Source organism: Salmo trutta, chromosome 1 (genome assembly GCF_901001165.1).
Source record: "Salmo trutta chromosome 1, fSalTru1.1, whole genome shotgun sequence".
Classification (NCBI taxonomy): domain Eukaryota; kingdom Metazoa; phylum Chordata; class Actinopteri; order Salmoniformes; family Salmonidae; genus Salmo; species Salmo trutta.
In genome coordinates, this window is record NC_042957.1 from 61,611,520 (window position 1) to 61,629,987 (window position 18,468).

At 41.6% G+C, this 18,468-nt stretch overlaps 1 protein-coding gene across 2 annotated transcripts; it reads left to right on the top strand.

The window, feature by feature from the left end:
* The first annotated feature begins 1,643 nt into the window (after window positions 1–1,643).
* On the top strand, window positions 1,644–13,709 carry LOC115204381 (uncharacterized). Of its 2 annotated transcripts, none has more exons than XM_029769907.1 (15): window positions 1,644–1,796; window positions 2,458–2,588; window positions 3,016–3,150; window positions 3,278–3,314; window positions 9,120–9,176; window positions 9,286–9,361; window positions 9,647–9,736; window positions 11,239–11,292; window positions 11,395–11,487; window positions 11,615–11,743; window positions 11,926–11,997; window positions 12,482–12,547; window positions 12,648–12,776; window positions 13,059–13,224; window positions 13,341–13,709. In XM_029769907.1, exons 1-15 carry the CDS (start codon window positions 1,745–1,747, stop codon window positions 13,380–13,382), a joined length of 1,329 nt encoding a protein of 442 aa, XP_029625767.1. In that variant the 5' UTR covers window positions 1,644–1,744; the 3' UTR covers window positions 13,383–13,709. The 2 variants fall into 2 exon arrangements, with proteins under 2 accessions (XP_029625767.1, XP_029625776.1); XM_029769916.1 differs by having other exon boundaries at window positions 12,651–12,776.
* The last annotated feature ends 4,759 nt before the right edge of the window (window positions 13,710–18,468 follow it).

The following is an 18,468-nucleotide window of genomic DNA, read 5'->3' on the forward strand; positions in this document are numbered from 1 at the left end:
TAATAAACTTTTTGCATGTATTTGTATGAACAAACCTCCAGATTATTGTCATATCTACTTTTTAGGAAGGCTATTCTGTAGAGTTTTGTGTATGGTCACAACTTGTTTCATTTAATACGTTAACATTTTAGTAATTTAGCAGATGCTCTTATGCAGAGTGACTTACAGGAGCAATTCAAGTTTAGTGCCTTGCTCAAAGGTACCTCGACAGACCTAGTCGGCTCGGAGATTCAAACCAGGGACTTTTCAGACTTTTCAGAGTTGCTTTCCTTTTAACATTAAAACATTCCTTTCCAGCTTGTGGTCGTGTTTTCTTCAAATTAGACACTGGTGGAGAGGGAAAGATCAAATTCTGATTTATTTAGTCTTGTGTCACTCGTTTTCAGTTTTTCAAGTTTATGCAGACACACACACACATACACATGCAGGCACACACACACACACACACGTGCCACGCTAATGCTCTTGGTTTCTACAGTAGCTGCTCATGTGATCATGTACACAGACTGTATGTCTGTCTTTGTGGGATGTCTGATGTGTTCACCAGTAACATACAGGAGCCAATGATGGTATGGTACGGTATGTATGGTACAGTATGGTATGGATGATGAGTTTCTGATGTTTTCCTATTTCCTCCCACTCTGAAATGAACCACGTGATTGTAATAATGATATTCCCTTCACACCCTCCACTCACTGAGGGTCAGATGTCACAGTCAACCAAGAGTGTTCATCATCTTTATAAACATGTTAAATACGCTAACTACTAGTGATCACTTCACCCGCTGAATCATTTGAACAGTTATCTACCATGAGGTAAAGTGATCTAACATGCGGTAAAGTGATCTAACATGAGGTAAAGTTATCTATCATTTGGTAAAGTTATCTACCATGAGGTAAAGTTATCTACCATGAGGTAAAGTTATCTAACATGAGGTAAATGGGGCAGCAGGTAGCCTAGTGGAGCGTTGGGCCAGTAACCGAAGGGTTGCTGGATCAAATCCCTGAGCTGACAAGGTAAAAATCTGTCGTTCTGCCCCTGTGCAAGGCAGTTAACCCACTGTTCCCCGGGCGCGGAAGATGTGGATGTCGATTAAGGCAGCCCCCCCCCCGCAACTGTATTATTCAGAGGGGTTGGGTTAAATGCGGAATACACATTTCAGTTGAAGGCATCAGTTGTTCAACTGACGAGGTATCCCCCTTTTCCCTTCAGTTCAACAAAACCATGTTCTTCACTCCTACAGTACAACAACAGCCCCTTCTAGTGGTCAGAAGTGTTGTGTGCAGGACCCTGAGTTTTTACTGATCTTGTGACCTTCTAGACAGGTCATGTGGGCAGGAGACAGGTAATATGGACCTAGTAATTAGTTCTGCACTTCAGACACATTGCAGTTCACCACCTACAGTGCAATAAAACATAACACTATTATCAGACTGCCCCACCAGTAGGAATCAGGTCAAGTTGTCATCCTACTGGAGGCTTTACATGGCGGAAAGGAACACTTATTGAAAATATTATAACTTTTTAATATCAATGCATTAAGTTGTATACAAAATAATCTAGTTTAATTGTCACAAAACGTTAATATATTTATCCAAAAACCAGATGTGTTTATTGTTGCTCCTCCTTATGATGTAACTTCCGCTCAACAAGAGAAAGTGTCTCTTTCCCGCCTCGATTTGCTTTGCACCGACAGACTGGAACTCAACACGCAGCACACAGTTGTTTGTAATAAGGGCTCACCATGTCTATTTCTTATCTGTTTGGTTCATTATTGACAATCCTGTTAATTCAAGGTAAGAAGATTGTGTTTTAAATTTGTATTTTTTCTGGGTGAAGCTGACATTTCATGTCTTAGTCTCCCCAATTCCTGACACATATTTACAGTAGTGTAGTTGGTTTAGCTTTTTCGATGTCTTGAGTGTTTGCTTATCTCTCAGCTATTTGCCGTTCTCTTGAAAAAGTTACAATTCTCAGGAAAGAGAGATTGCAAAATATAAATTCTCCCTCAACTAGTTTTTCTCCAAAATGGCGTTGGCAGTAAAGCATGTTTTGGGCGTTGGCTACAGTACCAGCACTGTTACAATATTTCTTTGGTTGTGAGATGTCTCTCCTGCACTCCTATAAACTATATCACTACATGTTAATGTTATCAGGGTCTGTACATTTAAACTGTTTTTATCTATTCAAAACACATCTGGTTTGTGTCATACGTTTCAGATCTATTCCTAGCCCCCCCCCCCCCCCCCCCCCATACACAGCAGGTGATACCTACAACCAGAGTCATATCTTAATATATGGCTACAAATAGTGATGCAAACATGATCATATGCTATTGTCTTTATAAAGCAGGCTGCTTCTTCTGGACATCACTTCAACAGCAGTAAGATATGTGCTGTAGAAGGCTGTGGTAATTGTTTTTCAACATACATTACCTCTTCCTCCTTTTTTCTGCAGGCTGTTGGGGTGGAGAAGAAACCAAGAATGTTAGTTGTGCAAGCCTCCGAACTGGAAATGCTTACAAATACTGTGTAAAGGACAAGGAAAATCCTAAATGTGTGGAGTGGCAATCAGTGGATTCCAATAAGGTAATAGGTCTTGTGACTACAACTACAGATGATGTACAACTTTCAAACTGGGGATTCAATATGATTCACAGGCTTCACTATCAGACTACTGTAGAATCAGAAATATGACTGTCTTTCACACTTCAGGGGAGGCAGGTAGCCTAGTGGTTAGTGCGTTTTGCCAGTAACCTAAAGGTTGCTGGATTGAATCCCCAAGCTGACAAGATAAATATCTGTTGTTCTGCCCCTGAACAAGGCAGTTAACCACTGTTCCCCAGTAGGCTGTCATTGTAAAAAAGAATTTGTTCTTAACTGACTTGCATTGTTAAATAAATAAAAAATATAGACAGTAGATATAGTTTAATGACAAATGTATTCAAACATGTAGCATATTGTTTTTGAGTGGTAGATGTCTAACTTTTTGTATTTTGTATTTTTTCTTCCACAGACGTCTATGTGGCTTGCTGAACTTTGCCAACACAAAAACACTACACATGCACCCAATGTGATTGATGTCAGCTACTCCTGCATCACCCTCCTGGAGTGTGTCAACGTAGACCACACTGCCATAAGCAATGTGACTGTGAGTATGGCTGCAGTTATCACTGCAGTTTAGGCAATGTACAGTTAGTTACCTTGTAAACTACAATACCAAACCAAACATTCCAGTTGCATGTTAATAATTTGATATTGATGTTATCATATTTCAGGAGCATTTGACCCATTTCGTTGTGTTTGGTGCATCAGGTGAGATGTGTATATTGCTTTTCAAGTTTGAGGAGCCTCCTTGTTTAATAGTTTTTTTCTAGTATGTTTGGGGTCACTTAGAAAGGTCCTTGTTTTTGAAAGAAAAGCAATTTTTTTTCTCCATTAAAAAAACATCAAATTGATCAGAAATACAGTATAGACATTGTTAATGTTGTAAATTACTGTTGTAGCTGGAAACAGCTGGCCTTCTAGGCAGAGTTGCAAAGAAAAAGCCATATCTCAGACTGGCCAATCAAAAGAAAAGATCAAGATGGGCAAAAGAACACAGATACTGGACAGAGGAAGCCTGCCTAGAAGGCCAGCATCCCGGAGTCGCCTCTTTGCTGTTGACGTTGGGACTGGTGTTTTGCGGGTACTATTTAATGAAGCTGCCAGTTGAGGACTTGTGAGGCATCTGTTTCTCAAACTAGACACTAATGTACTTGTCCTCTTGCTCAGCACCGGGGCCTCCCACTCCTCTTTCTATTCTGGTTAGAGCCAGTTTGCGCTGTTCTGTGAAGGGAGTAGTGCACAGCGTTGTACGAGATCTTCAGTTTCTTGGCAATTTCTCACATGGAATAGCCTTCATTTCTCAGATCAAGAATAGACTGACAAGTTTCAGAAGAAAGTTATTTGTTTCTGGCCATTTTGAGCCTGTAATCGTGCTGATGCTCCAGATACTCAACTAGACTAAAGAAGGCCAGTTTTATTACTACCGTAATTTCCGGACTATTGAGCGCACCTGAATATAAGCCGCACCCACTGAATTAAAATATATATATATTTTGAACATAAATAAGCCGCACATGTCTATAAGCCGCAGGTGCCTACCGGTACATTGAAACAAATGAACTTTACACAGGCTTTAACGAAACACGGCTTGTAACAAAAATAAATAGGCTTTAACGAAACACGGCTTGTAACAAAAATAAATAGGCTTTAACGAAACACAGCTTGTAACAAAAATAAATAGGCTTTAACGAAACACGGCTTCTAACAAAAAATAAAACATTTGCAGTAAGCTTTAGTTGTCTTTTTGCACTGAGTCAATTCCTCACGCTGCTGTTTCCAACGTCTTATCATCGACTCATTAAGACCAAACTCCAGTGCAGCAGCTCTATTTCCTTTTCCAACAGCCAGATCAGTCGCCTTCAACTTGAAAGCTGCATCATATGCATTTCTCTGTGTTTTTGCCATGATGAGGGTGACAAAATGACTACCGTAATCAGAATGATGGGAAGTTTGAGCTCTCGATTTAATCTAAACAGTAAACAAAAAAGTTGTTTGACCTTAACCCGTTCGGCAATTTCATTGGTCTAATGAAAGCTTCATGCCGGCAAATAACTGAGCACGTCACAGAATGTGTTTTTTTGGGAAAAAAAATGTGAAAGTGGGAAAAATCCATATATTAGCCGCGTCATTGTTTAAGCCGCGATGTTCAAAGCGTGGGAAAAAAGTTGCGGCTTATAGTCCGGAAATTACGGTACTTTAATCAGCACAACAGTTTTCAGCTGTGCTAAAAAAATTGCAAAAGGTTTATCTAATGATCAATTAGCTTTTCAAAATGATAAACTTGGATTAGCTAACACAACGTGCCATTGGAACACAGGTGTGATGGTTGCTGATAATGGGCCTCTGTATGCCTATGTAGATATTCCATAAAAATGTGTCACTTCCAGCTACAATAGTCATTTACAACATTAGCAATGTCTACACTGTATTTCTGATCAATTTGATGTTATTTTAAATGGACAAAAAATGTGCTTTTCTTTCAAAAACAAGGACATTTCTAAGTGACCCCAACATTTTGAAAGAATACAACTGCAGGAGATTGTTCCTCTGTAACAACAGAGCAGAGCATATTGAAGTAGAGCTGTTGTTTCCACTGGCACTCTGTTGGGTTGTCATCAAATGATTCTCTGTTATAAATGTCATTAACTAGGTCTTTCATTTTATTTTCTCTTTCTCTTCCCAGGTGAGTGAGTCCACGTGATCATTGTGTGGTACAGTAACACTCTCTTATTAAACTTAAAAACATGAAACAATATCATAGTCATTGTCAATGGGCAAAACTGTGTTCAACCATTTAAAATATTATTGCATCTCTGACAAGTGATTGTTGCAGTCAAATTCCACTTGACTGTAGATTCACGGTAACTGGACTTCTCCAAAACTGCCCTCTGATGCCGCTGATGGTCATTAGTAGCCTACCAAACTTGCTAACGGACAGTTGCTAATGGTGTGTTCCCTCTAATCACTCTGACAGAACCCTGGCATTCAGAGTTTGAGTGGAATAGGATCACCCATTGCGCAGTGAGAGCCAGCTCCTCATACTGGTTGATGCAGCATCAACTCATAACTGGTTGATACATGGAATAAAACATGTGTTCCTATAAGCCCATGTTGCACAACATTTTTCTATAGGCTATGCTATGTATTTGCGTGAGAAAACAGTTTTGATGGCCTATATTAAAAAGAGGAGGATCCCATCAGCTTTCTACAGGCTAGGCCTACTATATTTATTTCTCAACTTTGCTCATATTAAGCACATTGCTTCGCTTTACAACCGGAGTAACCTACCTGGCTGGGCTGAAAATGAACCGCTGGAAAGGTGTCCTCCATTTGCTATTCAAGTGCATAGTCTTTTTTTCCCCTGCCCCTGTTCCGACAGAAGCATGATAATTGCCTATTCTAAATGAAAACTAATTTAACACATATATTATTTAGTATATGTAAAGACAAGATTCAATTGAGAATAGTCTGATGGGTGAGAACATTATCCCTTGTGAATGATGCTCAGCGTGTGCAGTCTATAAGGCAAGAAACAGCGCATGCGTTGTTTTGTGACTTTTTAACATAGTAGTCACATGCATCATTTAGCCTATAGCCCATAGGCCTGTATGTTTTGCTAAGATTTTATTTTCTGGATTTCTTTTATTTTCTGGATTTATGGGCCTGTATGGTCCGGAAAGATATATCCATTTGTTTTGTTATGTTTTGACAACTATTTTTGTCTAGCATTCAGCCCAAATAAAAATATAAAACTTCTTGAGAACACAGAATCCGGCAAATACAGTATATATACAAAAGTATGTGGACACCCCTTCAAATTACTGGATTGGGCTATTTCAGTCACACCCATTTCTGACAGGTGTGTAAAATCGAGCACACAGCCATCCAATCTCCATAGACAAACATTGTCAGTACAATGGCCTTACTGAAGAGCTCAGTGAATTTCAATGCAGCACAGTCATAGGATGCCACCTTTCCAACAAGTCAGTTCATCACATTTCTGCCCTGCTAGAGCTGCCTCGGTCAACTGTGTCAGGAACCGGCTCAAAGCCCGTAACAAAAAGAGAAACAACATGGAGATAAGGAATAACAAAAATAGATTTATTAACTGAGGTAACCTATATACAATTAACAATGGTATATGTGTAGTCAGTAGTGTAAGTGAGTGGTTGCGTGTATAGATGTGTTGAAAGATGCCAAAGCAAACAAACTGGCCACAAAAATGGCACAACCAAACTCAAACAGTGTGTCTGCATGGAGAGAGTCTCCTCAATGAATGGGGAAAGGGTGTATTTATCCCGGGACACACCCGGGTCCAGGTGTGCCCCATTTCACTGACGACCCTCCCGGCTCCACCCACCGACATCCTAATTAGGAAAAAGAATTTGGCAGACAGAGTGGGAGGGTCGTCACAACTGTAAGTGCTGTTATTGTGAAGTGGAACATCTAGGAGAAACAACGGCTCAGCAGCGAAGTGGTAGGCCACACAAGCTCACAGAACGGGACGCTGAAGCGCAAAGCGCCTAAAAATTGTCTGTCCTCGGTTGCGACACTCACTATTGAGCAGTGTAAAGCACTTAAGTAAAGATACTTTAACGTTTTTGGGGAATATGTACTTTACTTCACTATTTATATTTTTGCCAACTTTTACTTCCCTACATTCCTAAAGAAATTAATGTACTTTTTACTCCATACATTTTCCCTGACACCCAAAAGTACTTGTTACATTTTGACAGGAAAATGGTCCAATTCACACACTTATCAAGAGAACATCCCTGGTCATCCCTACTGCCTCTGATCTGGCGGACTCACTAAACACAAATACTTCATTTGTGAATTATGTCTGAGTGTTGGAGTGTGCCCATGGCTATCCGTACATTTTTTTTAAATAATAATTGTACCATCTGGTTTGCTTAATATAAGGAATTTGAAATGGTTTATACTTGTACTTATACTTTTGTTACTTAAGGACGTTTCAGCAATTCCATTTACTTTTGATACTTTTTAAACCAAATATATCTATTTAAAACCAAATACTTTTAGACTTTTACTCAAGTAGTATTTTACTGGGTGACTTTCACTTTTACTTGAGTCATTTTCTAGTAAGGTATCTTTTACTTTTACTCAAGTATGACAATTGAGTACTTTTTCCACCACTGCTACTGAGTTCCAAACTTCCTCTGGAAGCAACGTCAGCACAAGAACTCTTCGTCGGGAGCTTCATGACATTGGTTTCCAATGGCCGAGCCAAAGATCACCATGCACAATGTCAAGCGTTGGCTGGAATGGTGTAAAGTTCGCCGCCATTGGACTCTGAGGCAGTGGAAACGTGCTCTCTGGAGTGAAGAATCATGCTTCACCATCTTGCAGTCTGACGGACAAAACTGGGTTTGGCGAATGCCAGGAGAACGCCAGGAGAACGTCAGGAGAATGCCCCTGTAATAGGGTCAGATGCAGAGAATCCCAGTGTAGAGAGGGGAACTGGCCAGGCAGAGACAGCAATCGGAACCAAATAAAACAAAACGGAGGATAATAAGGGTCCCTGAAGACAGTGCAACTCTCTGGGGAATACAAAAGAAGGCAGCCAAACATCAATGTTGGCCTTCATTAAAACAATCCGGAACCAACAAACACCCAAGTGGCCCAGAGTACCAAGCTCCTCATCAGACTGGAGGTAGGACACCTGCAGAAAAGAAGGCTGATATGGAGGATGTAATTCAGGGAGAAGTGGAGAAAAGTCCCCCTAATGAGCCATCCAGGCAAAAATCATTGATGAAAGGTGAAACATGAATGAATGAAATCATCTAGGTGGAGTAGTTTATATTACCGGTTTCAGAGAAGGACATTCATTCTGTGTATGTGAGTATAACCTCTGTCACTGACATGGCTTTTCAAGAGAATGTGCAATCTGCAGATAATCTCACCTTAGTTCAAACTCTTGATACATGTCACAAACAAAACACGCCTTCAAGACAGAAACTCAGTTCCCTTAACCCAGTGATTAGAAAACATCGTACCGTGAACCTTTGTCGAACCGTTAATCAATGTTTTGGGACCCTCGTGCCAAGCCTACAGAAAGACAGTATTAAGTCATCTGAATATTCCTAGCATTATTTCTAAGAGGGAATAGATGGAACATTTATTGACTGACTCTAATCTTGATTTAATATTTTTCTCTGAGACATGGCTAAAGAAATGTTCTCCTATTTCTGCCTTTAATCTCCCTGGATACCCCATGGTCAGGAGATACAGGGGAGAGGGCAGACGGGGTGCTTATTTACATGAAAGATAACATATAATGCAATCGTATTGAATGGAAACATGCCAATGACAAGCGCCTTGAGAGACCAATGTCAATCCCTTGAGAATTAGTTTTTAATGTTTTATTTTCTGAACGCCTGCCTGGAAATTAAACTAAGGATAAGACTGCATAACACATTATTCTGTGTTGCACAGTATTTCGATTGATTATGTCATGGAAATGACTTTATTCTCTCTAATCATCCATTACAGATGGAGACAATACTGATTCAAACCGTGGTGACACTGATTTGATCTGGAAAATCATTGGTGAGTGTTTAAGCAAATCTATCACCACAGCTTCCTCTATATGAGAAAATAACAAGTAAATCTGACCTCAAAATGATGCATCATCTGATGACTACATTCTGTTTTTCAGTTGGTATTGTTGTTGCTGTCGTGCTGGTCATTGCTGTTCTGTTCTGTGTGTTTAAACCTTGGAGAGACAAACAGTGGTGAGTATCCTATATAACTGTTTTTGTGTTTGTGAAGGGAGCTCTTTAAGTCAATTAGAATTGTTTCAGAGGGTATATGTTAGTTATGAGACTAGTTCTCTCTGTCTTACTACTAGGGTTTAAAGTCAGACCAATACGGTCCTAGCAGGTCACAAACAGGATGAGAACAGCCTGGAACTTGCAGGCCACTTACAAACTATAGACTTGTCGGCCATTTTGTCAAGTTACTGTTGTTTATCAAACAATATCCTTAATTTCTTATTAATGTAATAATCTCATCTTTAGCCACCAAGGCCACAGAGATGTGGAAGAGGGTCAGGGCAATCCAGAACCAAACTCCATTCCTCTGATGCAGAATGAGCAACGTGATTCCAGGTAAACTTTTCCACATTACTTTATTGATCTGTAATCAACCACTGAATGATAGTCTCTCTTGTCTTCAGCTGTTGCTATGGGTCATATTAGTTTCTGTCTCTATACAACAGTAGCTCTCCAACCCTGTTCCTGGAGAGCTACTGTCCTATAGGATTTCCCTTCAACATGAATCTACTGTAGCACATCTGATTCTAATAATTAGCTCAGGGATGGGCAACTGGCGGTCCACAGACCCTTTTTTACTGGTGAGATCTAGAACAGTGGAATACACAAGGTGCAATTTTGAAATTTGGTTGTATATTAGCAGTTTTCCTCTTGTCATGTTAGTCACTTACAATCACTCAATTAGCCTATGTCAGCTAACCATTTTTGAGATTGGTAAATTTATTTAACCAGCTACCTAAACTTGTAGTAATCATCGTCAAATTGCTGAATGGGGAAGGGGGGGGTCACTCTCGCTTAGATATCATACTGACACGCAAACATTTGTCTCCACCCCATGGCAAAATCAGTAGAATTGCAGCTAACTTGCTTTAAATCTGCAAAATGTTCTCTATTCCCCATGGCAAAATGTTGCTTAGGGCCGGCTCTGACTGCATGTGTGAGTGTAAATGTGGGTGCGCAGACCCACGAGCCACTGCAGTCCCTGATAATGAGTTCATATTTTTGTGGCCCCCATCAGAGTTGCCCATCCCTGAAAGCTGCATCAGGTTAGTTACAACTGGGATTGGAGACAGAACCTACAGGAGGGTAGCTCTCCAGGAACAGGGTTGGAGACAGAACCTACAGGAGGGTAGGTCTCCAGGAACAGGGTTGGAGACAGAACCTACAGGAGGGTAGCTCTCCAGGAACAGGGTTGGAGACAGAACCTACAGGAGGGTAGCTCTCCAGGAACAGGGTTGGAGACAGAACCTACAGGAGGGTAGCTCTCCAGGAACAGGGTTGGAGACAGAACCTACAGGAGGGTAGCTCTCCAGGAACAGGGTTGGAGACAGAACCTACAGGAGGGTAGCTCTCCAGGAACAGGGTTGGAGTAGGAACCTACAGGAGGGTAGCTCTCCAGGAACAGGGTTGGAGACAGAACCTACAGGAGGGTAGCTATCCAGGAACAGGGTTGGAGACAGAACCTACAGGAGGGTAGCTCTCCATGAACAGGGTTGGAGACAGAACCTACAGGAGGGTAGCTCTCCAGGAACAGGGTTGGAGACAGAACCTACAGGAGGGTAGCTCTCCAGGAACAGGGTTGGAAAGCCCTGCTATAGAAGGCGAAGGAAGAATTACTCAATAGATCCGCATGGCATTTCTAAATACCAGTAATGTCTATTGGCAAGCAACAACTTTCAGCAAAGACCCTGCCTTTTGAGCCCTGCCCAGGCAAGACATAACATATTCAAGCCAGAAGGGCAACTGGTGTATTTTTGACTGTGGTGTAATGTACCGTAGATGATTCCAGTTGTACCTGTGGGTATCTGACTGAACCTTTGGTACATGTTTTATCACAGAGACATCAGAAAGCCTGATGACGGTGAGACTGTTGAGGCTGTGGTTGTTCCCAGGTTAGTTAAAATACCTCTATTACATCTTTATACTCTACTCTGTCCTGGATCAGTTTGCCTTGCTTATCCTTTCAGTCATGGTCATCATGATCTCACTTTTAGTGACCAAGGAGGTGAGCCAGGAGAGGAGAACAGGCAGCCCATGGACAATGAAGAGACAGGCGCTGACACCCCTCTGCTGAATGGAGATGCCAGGTAAACTGTACCACATGACTAATCACCTGGCAGTCCTCTGTAATGTAGGCTATGGATATGGAGAACATTTGTATCCTTCCCAATCGAGATCCTTAAATCCTTATCAATGTAATAATCTCCCCTTTAGCGACCAAGGAGAGGAAGGCGTTCTAGGAATGGAGGATGGAAAGCCGTCAGACAATGACAGAGCAGACACTGAAACCTGTCAGAAGACACATGCTGATTCCCCTCCACTGAATATACCCAAGGTTGTCAGGTAAATTCTCCACATGAGGACTCCTTTAGTAAATCTTCATTTTCTGTTGAATGACAATGTCATTTCTCCCTTCAGAATTGATCCCATGTATCATGTTAGTCTCTGCCTCTATGGAGGACAGTGTTGTTTGTGCTGGATCAAGAGTTTTAATCCTGATGATAGCCCTGTTATTGCTCCCACAGGGTTAACAGCCAGACTGATGACCCACAGCTTCTGGGTCAACCTCAGAGCAATGGACGCGTGTTATATAGAAGGTGAGAATGTGTATTTGTGTCACGGCTGTCAAAGGAGCAGACCAAAGTGCAGCTTGGTTGTAGTTCCACATTTTATTAAATCCGTGAAACTTTGCAAAACGTAAATAACTGAATTTACAAAACAACAAACTGTGACGCAGAGAGAAACAAACACTACTCAAAATATAATAACCCACAAAAACCCAGGAAGAAAAACCCCTACTTAAATATGATCTCCAATCAGAGGTAACGAGGACCAGCTGCCTCCAATTGGAGATCAACCCAAACAACCCCAACATAGAAATAGAAAAACTAGAACTTAAACGTAGAAATAGGAAAACATAGAAAAATACAAAACACCCCCTGACCTACTCCACTATAGAAAATGACATCTTACTAGGGTCAGGATGTGAGAATTTGTCTGTGTGTAAAGTTGTATGGGATGGTAGAGGAGGTTAAATAACTGGTTGATGTTTCCTGATCCAGTCTGTATCTTACTCCACAGGGAATCACAGCTGACTGATGGGGCTCCAGGTCAGGGTGCTGGTGAGACTTCACCCCTCCTCTGCAGGTGACTCACTCCTCTGTCATTTAGGTCATGAACATGTAGACCATGTGTACCCCTCTCCAACAGATCCTTCAATTCTTACCCATGTAATAATCACCCTTAGAAGCCCAGGAGAGGAAGGCGTGCTAGAAGGGCAGGACAGGAAGTCAGCAGACAGTGGGGGAACAGACCCTGAATCCGGTCAGAAGACACATGCTGAACCCCCTCTAGTGAATGGACACCCTGATGTCAGGTAAACTTGATTACATATTGATACATCCACAACTCATTGGGTAATAATGTCACCCACCCCATTTTCCCAGGGTTCATGTTAGTCAAGTGTTTCCCAAACTCGGTCCTGGGGGCCCCAAATTGTGTTTTTTGCCCTAGCACTACACTGCTGATTCAAATAACCAAAGCTTAATTATGAGTTGATTATTTCAATCAGCTGTGTAGTGCTAGGGAAACCCTGTTATCTCTATAGGTGGCAGTATTATGGTGAATCATGAATGTTGATGTCTTATTTCTCCCACAGGGTTAACAATGAGACTAAGGAAGTGACTCCTGGTGCACAGAGTCCAGGACCTCCTCAGATGAATGGAGGACCTCCCATGTCTAACAGAGCTGCAGAGGAGACCACTGCTCTATTGGACAAACAGGCCTTGGACAAGGACCAAGTCACCAAACCTCCTGAGTTAATAGTAAGTACTGTTTATGTCCTCTGACAACTGGTGAACTGTTTGGCTTGGTATCTAAAATGATGGGACTGGTTGACTTTTAGCTCCAACATATTTGTAACTCTTGTGTTTTTCCCAAGGACAAAGGACCTAATGACATGGAGTCAAGAGGAGAACTGTAACAAGCGGTGGACGTTTGTATAACAAAAGAGAACCTAACACCATATAATAAGATACAGTAATATATGATATACAGTACTTATTATAAGATACACATATGAGACTAGCTTCATCATAATCAGTCATGTCAACACCAAGACACATTCTGAGCAGTGTGTTTTACTGCACAATGATTTTCAGAAAGCTCAACAGTTTATTAAGTTCATTCTCTATGTGACGGGTGTAATCTGGATAGGTTAGGAAACGTGTTTAAGTGAAATCAGTTGAAATTCCAAAACAGCCCATTACTTGTAGATAACTAAAATTACAATCTTATTGTTATCTGAAAATGGGTGTGACTGATGACTAATTATGATACAGCATGTCACATATTAGCTATACAACATTATAATGATATGAAAGGATGGCAAGATCATACTTACGCTAGTATTGTATACTATACATACAAGTAAATATAAATTACATACACATGAGAAGATGCATAAAACATAAACGTCTTTAGTATAGACATTTCCAAGATCATGAGGTCTCAATGTCTTGTGGACATGTCAAATAGCTAAACTAGGCGTTATTTACACTATGTATACACAAAAGTATGTGGACACCCCTTCAAATGAATGGTTTCGGCTATTTCAGCCACACCCGCTGCTGACAGGTGTATAAAAAAGAGTACACCTCCATGCAATCTCAATAGACAAACATTGGCAGTACAATGGCCTTACTGAAGAGCTTAGTGACTTTCAATGTGGTACCGTCATAGGATGCTACCTTTCCAACAAGTCAGTTCATAAAATTTCTGCCCTGCTAGAGCTGCCCCGGTCAACTGTAAGTGCTGTTATTGTGAAGCAACAATGGCTCAGCCGCGATGTGGTAGGCCACACAAGCTCACAGAACAGGGCCGCCCATGCGCTGAAAATTGTCTGTCCTCTAGGTTTGGCGGATGCCAGAAAAATGGTACCTGCCCCAATGCATAGTGCCAATTGTAAAGTTTTTTGGAGAAGCAATAATGGTATGGGGCTGTTTTTCATGGTTATGGCTAGGCCCCTTAGTTCCAGTGAAGGGAAATCTTAACGCTACAGCATGCAATGATATTCTAGATTATTCTGTGCTTCCAACTTTGTGGCAACAGTTTGGGGAGGCCCTTTCCTGTTTCAGCATGACAATGCCCCTGTGCACAAAGCGAGGTCCATACAGAAATGATTTGTCGAGATCGGTGTTGAAGAACTTGACTGGCCTGCACAGAGCCCTGACCTCAACCCCATCAAATACCTTTGGAACCCTGACTGCGAGCCTGGCCTAATCACCCAACATCAGTGCCCGACCTCTCTGATGCTCTTGTGGCTGAATGGAAGCAAGTCCCCGCAGCAATGTTCCAACATTTAGTGGAAAGCCTTCCCAGAAGAGTGGAGGCTGTTATAGCAGCAAAGGGGGGACCAACTCCATAATAATGCCCATGATTTTGGATTGAGACGTTCAACGAGCAGGTGTCCACATACTTTTGGTCATGTATTGTAGAAGAGACATCATTATCACAGGGCCCGGTCTAAAAAGCTCTATTTTACTGAAGAAATGATTCATTATTTCTGAATTGAGAGTTACAGCATGTTAGTGTTAAAATAACTTGCATAATTTGTCCCAACTTCAGCAAAAATGTTCACAGACATTTAACATAAACCGACACCTGTAATCCTACTTTCAGTAAAGAAAGTTCATGATCCATTTTCCTTTAGAGACTAGAGCCCTCAAACTCAACTCTGGACCTCAAAACAAGTACCACTGCATTTTGTCATTCTTCCCCTCTAATCAGGGACTGATTTAGAACTGTGACACCAGGTGTGTGCAATTAATTATGAGGTATTACAGAAAACCAGCAGGCTCCGGACCTTGTAGGGTAAGAGTTGAGTACCCCTGCTCTAGAAGATACTACATCAGACTTTATTTAAACCACCGTTTTCATGGGAAAGCATGATTGGTCAGTTTAAACAGGTAACACTTCATATGGATGTTCTCTTTATAATGCGTTATAGGAGCATTAATAACACCTTCTATTCATAATGCATCAGGATGCACAACATAGGTGCTAATAACTGCTCATGGACATCTATAACTGCATAAAGCATTATCACCAGATGCCATATTTGAAAAGCACATTAGGATCGTTATATTATACATTATGTGCTCATTAAATGATTGGCCATATTCTAATTTCACTGCACACCCTCTTACACCTATGTAACTCTGTCTTGCGGGCATAAAGGGATAGTTCACCCAAATTACAAAACTATATGTTGTTGTTGTTACCCTGTAAGCAATCTATGGACAAGATAAGAAAGCAATCCATGCTTTGGTTTTGTTTACCGTACTTGGTTAGGGAAATGCATTTTAGCATTTGTGGCACATATCCAACTCAATAACCCTGTTAAAAGCATTTTTCACAAATCATCCTAAAGTGTCAACATTTGATTGTGTACCACAACTCAGTTATTTTAAGAGATTTGGACATGAAGCATGAAAACAATGCAAGAAAGGGGATATTGGCTTAACATTACCTGACATTGGATTTGATCTAAAAAGTTAGCATTTGAAGACAGTGGTCAGGTAAACAAAACCAAAGCATGAATTGCTGTCTGAGCTTGTCCATAGACTGCTTACAGGGTAAAGAAACCAAATGTAATTTAGTAATTTGGGTGAACTATCCCTTTAACAGGAGTGCGGAACTCCTACGTGAAGTCGTTACAGTATAGCCCTCTGACTCAATTTTCTAAAGAGTATTTCATGTAGGTCATACCACTTAGCTTCATAATCAAAGGCATTATGCTGCCTGCTTAAAATGCTGTAGGAATATATAGACATGTATTAGCAGCCATTAGTGCCTATGTCATGCAATATGATGTATAATGAATAGATTAGAAGGTGTTCTGAAGGCACTTATAACACATTATGAAGAGGTTATTCATAGGAAGTGTTACCTGCAGTTCTTGCGGAAGGAACTTTACCCCACATTCCCCCCTACTAGTGATATTGTGAAAATACCACACCTTTAGACAGTAATTGTGTAGCTGTGTTGACATTTGTGTTCACCGTTTCATTAGAACGTTTAACACATTGAGAGTATCTTTCAGGTCAAATGACTTAGGCGAATGACATACCCACATACATTGAGACCTTATAACCTTAGTGTCAGAAAAGGTTTATTGTTTTCATATTTTGATGTTGGTAATATGACTTAGAATAATGTATTTGATATGTCATGTCTGTGGGTTGGTCCCATACATGTATGAATGGCTTTTGCTTGATGCTTTTTATAGTTAGTTACCTTACACATATATTTAGTTTGATTTCCTTATTTCATTTTCATTACCATTTTATAGTACTATGCATTTTGACTGTTGGATTGATATGATCTACTCATACATTGCCAATACAAGTGAGTTAAGACTATTGTTTAATGAACGACTCAGGTCTGATGGATACAATTGTCCCTCATACTCTCATGTGTTATTTATTACAATCTTTCCGCATGTATCTGTATGAGGAAAACTCCATTATTGTCATTGTCATATCTGTTTTTTAGCCTGCAAGTTTAGGAAGGCTATTCTGCAGAGTTTTGTGTATAGTCACAACTTGTTTTATTTAATACATTAACATTTTAGTAATTTAGCTGATTATTCAGAGCGACTTACAGGAGCAATTAGGGGTATGTGCCTTGCTCAAGTGTACATCGCCGTATTTTTCACCTAGTCGACTCAGGGATTCGACCCAGAGACCTTTCAGTTACTGGTCCAACGCTTCTTAGTATTTGTAATATGCGTTTAATTCCTTTCTGTCTCGTCCTTACCAGTATAGAGGATTATTTGTATTATTTGGTCAGGGCGTGGCAGAGGTATGTTTGTTTTATATGGTGGGGGTTTTTGTGTATAGCTTAGAGGGGTGTGTTATTTATGTGTTCCGGGGTTTTGTGGTGTATGTTTTTGTATGAGTAGGTTCTAGGTTAAGTTTTCTATGTGCAGGTTTGGTTGCTGGACTCTCAATTGGAGGCAGGTGTTGCCTCTGATTGGGAGTCCTATAAGTAGGTATGTGTTTTGTTTGTCACTTGTGGGTAGTTGTATGTTAGCATTGCTTTTGTTTAGCCTGCTACACTGTTCCTGTCGTGAGTTTTTGTTTATTGTTTTTTCCTCGTGGTCACATTTAAAATAAATGATGATGATGAGCACGCAATCCGCTGCATATTGGTCCACTTTGTCCGACAGCGATTTCAACATATCTTCTGACGAAGAGGAATGTGACAGAACTACCCACCACAACAGGACCAAGCAGCGGAGAAAGGAGCGGCATGAGTAATATATGAACTATACTGAGAGATGGACTTGGGAACAGATTCTGGCCGGAGAGGGCCCGTGGAAGAAGGCCGGGGTGGACCAGGAACGCTACCGGGGGACACGTCTGGCGAGGAAGCCGGAGAGGCACCCCTAAGAATTTTTTTGGGGGGGGCACACAGGTAGTTTTTCTAGGCCTAGGAAGAGCCATAAGCCAGCTACCCGTGAGAGTATGGAGGAGCGTATGAGGTGGAGAGCGCCGTGTTTTGCTGAGGTGCGAACTATCTCGCCCATACGCACGCACAGTCCGGTGCGCGCCATTCCAGCCCTCGCAGATGCCATGCTAGAGTGGGCATCCAGCCTGGTAGGAGGATGCCTGCGCAGCACGTCTGGTCGCCGGTACGCCTCCTAGGACCAGGCTACCCTACGCCTGCTCTACGTACGGCAACCTGCACAGCCCAGTTCGCCCTGTGCTAGCACCCCGCTCGTGCAGGGCTGCTAGTTCCATCCAGCCAGGACGGGTTGTGCAGGTGGTGCGGTCAAGGCCACCTGTGCGCCTCCATGGCCCAGTCTTTCCGGTTCCCGCCTCTCGTGCTAACCCGGAAGTGGGTACCTCCAGTCCGGCACGACCAGTACCAGCAACCCGGACCAAGCTTCCCATGAGCCAGCCTAGTCCTATTCGGCCTGTTCCCGCACCCCGCACTAGCCCTGAGGTGCGTATCTCCAGACTGGCACATCCAGTACCACACATCAGGCTTCCAGTGCGTCAGCC